Source organism: Polypterus senegalus, chromosome 3 (assembly GCF_016835505.1).
Source record: "Polypterus senegalus isolate Bchr_013 chromosome 3, ASM1683550v1, whole genome shotgun sequence".
Taxonomy (NCBI): Eukaryota; Metazoa; Chordata; class Cladistia; order Polypteriformes; family Polypteridae; genus Polypterus; species Polypterus senegalus.
In genome coordinates, this window is record NC_053156.1 from 14,823,729 (window position 1) to 14,832,724 (window position 8,996).

Consider the following 8,996-nt stretch of genomic DNA (forward strand, 5'->3'; position numbering starts at 1 on the left):
CCCATCATTTCCTAGTGCCCACTTCCCTGTATGCCAATCTGCCTCTATGCCCACCTACTTTGAGCCCCCCCTCTATCACATACCTTTAGCTTCCCATTTCTTCATCATCCTCTCATCGCTCGCCCCCCCCATTTCCTCATTCCCAGGTCTATCTGCCCCCCTGATTCTCTAAGCCCCTTGCCTGTGCCCCCCTGATTCTCTAAGCCCCTTGCCTGTGCCCCCCTGATTCTTCCTCCCCGTTTCTTTTCTCCTTTCCCTCCTCATCTCCTGTTTTCTTGTTTAACCCTCTATGCTTATCTGCCCCCCCAGCTCCTCTTGCCCCCATTTTTTAATCCCCAATCAACCAGACTCTGACTGTTCAACCCCCCCATTCTCTGAACCCCATTTCTATTTGCCCCAAGTTCTTCAATTTCATCATCTCCTGACCCCCCGATGCCAATCTGCTCTCATTTTCAATCTCCTGTCACCTGCCTGCCTGCCTTGTTAGGACCCCCACCTCTATGTACCCCTCAGTCACTCCGTGCCAGTCTTCCTTTCATTGTCTGCCCCCATTGCTATGCCCTCCTGTTGTCTAATTGCCCAGGTCCAACTGCTCCTCTTTTTGCCCCCCCCACCTGAGCCCCCATGTTTCTTTAGGCACTTTGCCTACCTGACTGTTCAACCCCCCCCCATTTCCATTCTCTCTGGGGTCTTTAACCCCGTCATCACCTGAGACCCCATTTATTTTGTGCATGACAATCCGCTCTCATTCTTCACCCCTCTGTGCTTCTATGTCTGCCATTTTGAGCCCCCATCCCTACCTGCCCCCCCCCCAGGCATATCGCCCATCTTAATGATCCCCCCGTCTATCTGCCCCCCCCACTTCTCTAATGTCTTGCCTCCCCACCAGGCCCCTCTAAACCCCCGTCTGTCTGCGTCTCGCTCTTCACCCCTCAACCTCTAACTCCTAAATCTACCCCCCTTTCTATCTGCCCCTGACTATTCAAACCCCCATTTCTATTTACACCAACTAATTTAACTCCGTCACCAGCGGACCCCCATTTCTGAACGCCCCCACTGCCTAATCACACTCGTCTGTTTGCCCTTCTCTTCGTGCCCCCAGTTCTTGCTTTCCTCCTTTTGACTCTTCACCCCCTTTCTAGCCCCCCATTTTCTAATTGTCTTTTTTTTTTTTTACTCTTTTTTCCTATCTGCCACCCCCACCCCCATCTCAAAGCCCTCCGAGCCCCACCCACGTCTTCATTCCTTACTGCCCCCCCCCAAACCCCCCCGGGTCACTCACAGTCGATGTACTGCTGCAGCTGGATGAAGTTCCCGGGACTCAGGATCCCCCAGTCTTTGCTCTCGGGTTCAGCGGAGGTCATGCTGCTCGTCTGTCCGCCTGGAGCTCCGGAGCCGGCCGCCGCACAGCGAGTCACTGGAGCGGAGAGAGCGGAGAGAGCGGAGGGGTGAGCGGCCGGCTGAGTCAGCAGAGAAATGTGCTGAGCTGACCGGCGAGCCGAGTGACCCGCAGCAGGCCATTCATCAGGCGCAGCGATCAGACGTCAACGGCGGCCACGGCCTCATGGCAACCGCGGCGGGCCTCGACTTGCTACCCCACCCGAATGGCCTTATCTGAAACCATATGAACGCGGGTGGTCAGCTGGCATCACGCAACACATAATTGACCAGGTGGTGCCAGCCTGCTTGGTGCCAGTAGGGGGTGTGTTTTACGTGACCCGGTCGGGCGAACACCAAGCATCCCAACCACGTGAAGAAGACAGGTGGTGTCGGGGGTGGCACTGCCCACCAACCCACCCGTACTGGCACCTCTGACTTGATACTCTTTACTGAAGTACTGCTCTTAACAATGCTGAAGAAGCGCGAGGGCCTCGGATACCACCCAACTAAGACTGGCATGCCGGAACGTGGATTAGAGATGTGCCCCCCGGTTTGTGCCAACGACTCATCCGCAGCATTCTGTTTCAATAATTTACTAATAAAAGAAAAAGATGGGAACTGTAGACGTGGACTCCGACCAGGGGTGGGCACCGTGCCAGCCAGGGGTTACCACCCTGCCAGTGTGACGCCGGAGGCTGAAACGCTCCAGGCAGCCAGCCCGCTTAGCCGCCGGGGTCAAGCATGTGCCTCGGGCAAGAAACGTTTCACAAATTCTTTCCAGATTGAGATAAAATAAAAATAGCAAAAATGAAGCCGTGCGGGAAAAGAAGTGGAACATCCAGAAGGACCAGATGACATTTCCCATCCGACGTGGCGGTGCCCCGAGGTGATGCGAAACCGAAACAGAGGGCTAAAAATAAAAATCAAAGAAACGGCAACGAACAAAACTGAACATGGCGCTATATTATCGTTTAGTCGAGCTGCGCGGCAGACACGTCCGTGCGATTTTATATAGCGCCCTTCGCAGCGCCCTCAGAAGTTTACAACTAAAATATAAATGACACATTTTACCAAAGTTAAGATGAAGCGAAATCGGAGTTTCCTGCAGCGCACCTTCTCAAAAATCGTGAGACCGAGTGTCTAAGGCGCTATAATGCCGGAGAATGGTGGCTCACACTCCTCACAAGTCCTCTGAGCCCCTCGGTACGTAGATATTCGTTATTCCTGTGTAACAAAGAGGAGCATCCACTACAAAAAAGAAGAATCTCTTATAGCGCCTTCCGCGTGGAAGCTCACCTTTATAAAACCCAAGATTAGAAGTCAGGCGGCCAGCAGTTAGTAAAGAGATCGACTGCTGCGGTTTGAAGAGGGCGGGGCTTGGCATCGGTATACAGAAAGAGGCGGGGCAACCAGGGCGGGGCCTGAGAGCGACAAACTTTTAACTGGAATTCAAGTCGTCGTCACTTAGCGTGCCCTTTGGGGGCGACTGTACAAAACAAAAAGTAAACATTTGTTTCATGCCTGTGGGGGCGTCTGTCACTGCAGCTGGAAGTGTGGTGGTAAAGGCTTCGATCTTCAGACCAAGGATTCAGATCCCACTACTAACACTGTGTGACCCTGAGTAAGTCACTTCACCGGCTTGTGCCCCAGTTAGCAAAGGAATGTAACCAATCAATCACTTTGAATAAAAGTAACAGTCAAATTAGTACGTGTAAATAAAACAATCAGCCATTGTCTGCACTTCAGCCCGGAGGTTTCTTTGACAATTGGCGCCACAGCAACAGCGCACCCTTCGAGCTTAACAGTAGCTGTTTATTCCGATGGCGCAGTAGGGGGTGACTCGCCGGATGGTGTCCCTAAGAGAAAAGTATCTGTTCGCATGGCAGCTTTTCATCATTCATTCTTAAAATCCGAGCCCCATGTTAGCTCTCGGGGCAGCAACCCTGGACAGGACGCCTGCTGAACTCCTTGGGTTTCGTCGGTATTTATTTAGAGGAACGTTTATTATTAGTAGTATGACGCTTTATCTTTATCCAAGGTGTCTTCCAGCATTGTTCACTTTGTTTTTCCAATGGGCAGGTGAAGTGTCTTGCTCATGGTCACACCGTGTCACTAAGCGGGATTTGAACCCACTACCTCAGGGCGTGAAGTCTAAAGCTGTAGGCTGACTTTAAAAGTTCGAAAAAGACGACTCGATAATCAGCTAGCCACTGCGCCACCCAGCTTTAAGATGACACGAGGAGGTGACAACAAGCCCACCTCGAACTCCTCCAGATGGCCTGTCACTAAACGCGTGGCCCTTCTCCGCTCCTTTCCTTTTGTCGTTTACACGCACCGATGCAACGCGACCACATCGCACGGATTTCCTTTTTTTGTTATCAAATCTTATCGTATTAAACAAATGCAGGAAATGAATAATTACAACTAGAGATAAAAAAGGGAAATCCCACCGTCTCCTCACCCCCGCCTGCCTTGTTGTGGAGCAGAGCTAGCAGCCGCCAGAAAATAAAATCTGACCTCCAGCCACCAATTCCAGGAAGGGCTAGGGTGCAAGGTGGACAGCAAGAAGACTGGCAGAAATAATAAAAGACTCAAGGGAGCTGGGCAACATGGCAGCCATCGCACCCGAGGGGAAGCGCCTGCTTTGAGAAGACACGAGAATGAAAGTGAAGAGGAAAGTTCGAGAGGAAGGAGGAGACGAGGGCAGACCCCAAAACAACGGGGAGTTGGCATGGTGGGGGCATTCAGAAAACAGGAGTGGCATTCGGGACTGGGTGTGTTGTGTCTGTGCCAGGAAAGGTCAACCAACTCACACTGAATAGGACGGAGATTCCAATTTAGTTGTTAGTGACTATTGTGGGAATTAAAGAAGACTGCGGAATACCAGGAGCGTGGGAAACCATGGCAGAAAACAGCCTTGGTTGTGCCAGCTGCAGTCAAAGCCCCAGTGTAAACCTCAGCGACCACGAGAAGCACCTGAATGAGAGGAAATCCCACCAAGTCAGACAGAGAAGACGAGGCACTTGGGAAGAGTGCGGAACCTGCAGACATGAATCTGAGATTCCAGTTCCCCTTGGGTAGGACTCAAGTGACAGGGGTTCAAAAAATACCAGCCAGCTGGTGGACTGGCACAATGAGAAAATAACAGTGATGCCAGGCTGAGTCACCTGGGGGATGATTACCAAGATAATCGTCCATCTGTCCCTCCATCCATTTTGCACTGCTGCTTGTCATGAGGAGAGTCGTGGGGAAGCTGGAGCCTACCCTAGGCGGCATTGGGCACAAGGCAGGAGTCAGCTGGTGGACGATTACCGAGAACATCATAATAATAATAATAATAATCACACTTCTTATTAATAAATATTATGATCTCGGTCCACCTGTGTGGTGGATGCAGCAGCCTGCTGTATCAGTGCATGCCTCTCCTCCATCTACCAGTTGACTTAGACCTGCATTATGAATGATTATTACTACTTTATTGTTGTTGCTGGGCTGTCGCGGTGGCACACTGGTAGTACTGCTGCCTCCCAGTTGGACTGAGTTTGCAAAATGAGCCATAACATTTATCCATCCATCCATTGTCTAACCCGCTGAATCCGAATAGGGTCACGGGGGTCTGCTGGAGCCAATCCCAGCCAACACAGGGCACAAGGCAGGAACCAATCCTGGGCAGGGTGCCAACCCACCGCAGGACACGCACAAACACACCCACACACCAAGCACACACTAGGGCCAATTTAGAATCACCAATCCACCTAACCTGCATGTCTTTGGATTGTGGGAGGAAACCGAGCGCCGGAGGAAACCCACGCAGACACGGGAGAACATGCAAACTCCACGCAGGGAGGACCCGGGAAGCGAACCCGGGTCTCCTAACTGCGAGGCAGCAGCGCTACCACTGCGCCACCGTGCCGCCCCGGCCATAACATTTATAATGATAATAATCCACATAATAATAAAAGGACAAATGTCTGTGTATTCTTCCGGTTCATATCTCTCAGTTATTCCAACAGATGGCACATCACAGAAATTAACACTAATTTTATAAATCCCATACCAAATGACATATAACAGAGACATATACATTGCATTTGTCACAAACACAATTAATTTTACTACACATTACAAAATGCATTCCAACAGATGGTGTGCTGCAGACATTAATGTTGAGGCCCATATTGATGCCTCGTAGTTAGGAGGCCTGGATTCGCTTCCCGGGTCCTCCCTGCGTGGAGTTTGCATGTTCTCCCCGTGTCTGCGTGGGTTTCCTCCCACAATCCAAAGACATGCAGGTTAGGTGGATTGGCGATTCTAAAACTTGGCCCTAGTGTGTGCTTGGTGTGTGGGTGTGTTTGTGTGTGTCCTGCGGTGGGGTTGGCACCCTGCCCAGGATTGGTTCCTGCCTTGTGCCCTGTGTTGGCTGGGATTGGCTCCAGCAGACCCCCGTGACCCTGTATTCGGATTCAGCGGGTTAGAAAATGGCTGGCTGGCTGGCCCATATTGATTTCTTAGATTTAAACACATCTTAGGTGAGTAGCACAGATAGTCCACCTTAATAAAAGGATAAGCGTTTGTATATCAGTTTGTCTGTCCAGTTGCTATGTCCCTGCCATTCCAACAGATGGCGCATTACAAGCATGAAAAAATGCAATGCATTATTACCACACCTGTTTGTGATGCACCATCTGTTGGAATGGCAGGGACATAGCAACTGGACAGACAAATAGATACACATACACTTATCCATTTGTTAAGGTGGACTATCAATGCTACCCACCTAATACTATTGGAATGACAAATGCAATGAATTTTATTACTAAACGCATTACAAAATACATGCTGAGGTCTACGTTATTTAGAGTTCAAGCTGCCTCTGGCACAGCTAGTAATAATAATAGTCACGTGGTGGACGATTACCAAGATAATAATAACAATAATAATACACTTATTATTATAACACATCTTTTATCAGGTGACTTAGACTCGAGTGACGGGGTTCAAAAGATGCCAACCGCCTGGTGGACTGGCACAATAAACGTGATAAAGAGCAGCGGTTCGTTCCCGTTTACCGGACGCTAATTCGAATTAACGAGAGGCTCAGTAGGAGCTGCAGCGCCGTCTTCCCGTTGTGTGTGCGTGAAATCTCCCAGTCCTCCCAGTGCTTGTGCAGGTTCCTCTCTCTCCTGTTTGGGTTAATTAGCGCATAAGAAGGTGGTCGTCAGTGAGTGTGTGCCCCCCACGATGGTCTTGGCGAGTGCCAGCGCCACCCCCTGCCGGTAAGTTTGTGTCCTTTATTTATTTTTTGTATTCTGGTACACCGTGTTAAGCGCTTTGAGAATGGGAAAGGCGCTATATTAATTACTATTAACTTATTTAGCTGACGCTGTTATCCAAGGCGTCCATCAGTTCCTTTTCTTTTGTTTTTCTAATTGGAGCACAGGCGGGTGAAGTGACTTGGTGAGGGTCACAGTGTCACTGGCGGCATTTATTTATGATTGCTATCCGTTCATTTTGAGCTCGACGCTCTTCTTCTTTCCCGATTTTGCGGCTGTCCGCGAACAGCCCAACGGCTGCAGGCTGCGCTCTCTAAAGTCTTTAAAAAAAAAAAAAAACTCCAGCGCTGAACGTGAGAGGTAAGGACTCCTCAGAATTGTAGTTATAATAAACCTACCCACCCATCAACCCTCCTGAACAGGGTCTTGGAGCCCATAGCAATCCCAGGGTGGAAGAAGGGAAGACCACCTGGACGGGGCGCCAGCCCACTAGAAATAAATAACAGGAATTCTGGAGATCAACGGCTGAGCTCAAGGGGGTGATGGCCGGGCATCCTGTCCAGGGTTGGTTCCCACTTTGCATCCACTGCCCCTGCTGGATGCGGAGAGTCGCTTACCACGAGAGTCCAAAGCTCCAAGTTAGACCCCCGATCCATTGCGACTCTTTCTCTTTATTTCCCTAAAGGTGTGAAGACGTACGTGCTGGGATAGCCTTTGTGTTTTATTGGGGTTTGGTTGTTTCTCTAAAGAGGACGAGACCTGTTAATGGTTGACTCGAGCTGCATCGATTGCCTTTTCACCAAACCGATAAATGCCTTATAGGAAAGAGAAACTGAGCATTGAATGAGCAACGCGCGACCCCCGGAGGGCATCGTAATCACTGATTGGGCAGCACCTTGGCCAGCGCCGCTGCGTCTGAGCTCCAGTGAGGACGAGGAGGAAGAAGAGGAGGACTAGATGGGGCGGGGGCTCTTTGGGTATGGGTTCAGCTCTGCGGTACTGCGGCTGCGCAGGTGCGCACCTTCTGAAGCAAATATTCCCGATGTCGACTCGCTGTAATGGAACGTGTTTGGGAAAATTGATTGTGTTTCTGAAGATGAAGAAAAATGACCGCACGGTGGCGCAGTGGTAGGAAGGACACCGAGGCTCACGTCCCCGGTCCTCCTTGCAAGTTCTTCCCATGTCCACGTGGCTTTCCTCCCACATTCCAAACACTAGCGGCTTTGGTGGACTGGTGATGCGGTGTTCCCGTGAGGTGTGCGCCTGTGTGTTCACCTTCTGATGTACTGGAGTCCCGGCCATGTATTGTTCCTGGGATGTGCCCATTGTTTGCTGTGATAGGCTCCAGCATCCCCGCGACCCTGGATAAGTAGGTCAGGAAAATAAATGGATAACCAGGAATTGGACAAGATCATGGAATACCAAGACATCAAGATGGAAATGGAAAACGGTGGGAGACGACAGCCTCAGTAGTGCCAGCTGTAAATGAAACCCTGGATGGGTGCAAATCTTAGAGACTATGAGAAGCACCTGGGCGAGAGGAAATCCCACCATGAGTCAGATAGAAAAGGCAACGCGCTTGGGAAGAGCGAACAAGCTGAAGCCATGAATCTGAGATTTCTGTTCCCTTGGATAGGACTCGAGTGACAAGGGATCAAAAAACAAAAACGTTCCAAAAAACCAAGCGCTCAAGCACCTCTCAGCGGCCGTCCATTACGCGAATAACTCGGCGTACCGCTCAACGACAAATGAAAAAAGTCAGAATACCGGCGGGCCAGCCGAGTGTCAACCAAAAGAAACGACATCAAAGTGACGCAGACGTGCGATATATGGGCATCTTTCAAACTAAAAAAAAAAAAACAGCCACCTTGCGGACTGGCACAGTGAGAAAAATAACAATCATGCCAATCTAAGTGGGCTGTGGGCAAAAACGGAGACAATAATAAGCCATTCAGCCATCCATCCATTTTCTAAACCCGCTTATCATGAGGGGGCAGTGGGGAAGCTGGAGCCTAACCTAACAAGCATTGGGTGCGAGGCAGGAACAACACCTGGACAGAATGCTCATTTTTATTATTATGATCTCTGTCCACCAGGTGACTTTAATGGTCATCATTATTATTATTATTATTATTATTATTATTTTTGCAGTTCTTATTATTTAATGGTATATCTGTCCACCAGGTGACTTTGATTTACTTTATTATCATCAGAATTATTATTATTAGTGGGTGTCACGATGGCGCAGTGGTAGCGCTGCTGCCTCCCAGTTGGACTGACTTTGGAAAACGGATTATTCTAATAATAATAATAATAATAACCAGAAGAAGAAATAGGAGAAGT

At 49.7% G+C, this 8,996-nt stretch overlaps 1 protein-coding gene across 1 annotated transcript in view; it reads right to left on the minus strand.

Moving 5' to 3' along the window:
- dgkaa (diacylglycerol kinase, alpha a) overlaps window positions 1-3,060 on the minus strand; it is a 43,647-nt gene extending 40,587 nt beyond the window's left edge. Inside the window, exons 1-2 of the mRNA XM_039746670.1 lie at window positions 2,677-3,060; window positions 1,283-1,417 (exon numbers count right to left, since the gene is read on the minus strand). Of these exons, the coding sequence (XP_039602604.1) occupies window positions 1,283-1,417; window positions 2,677-2,764 (223 nt within the window). The 5' untranslated portion in view covers window positions 2,765-3,060. The remainder of the gene's footprint in view (window positions 1-1,282; window positions 1,418-2,676) is intronic.
- Between the last annotated feature and the right edge of the window lie 5,936 nt (window positions 3,061-8,996).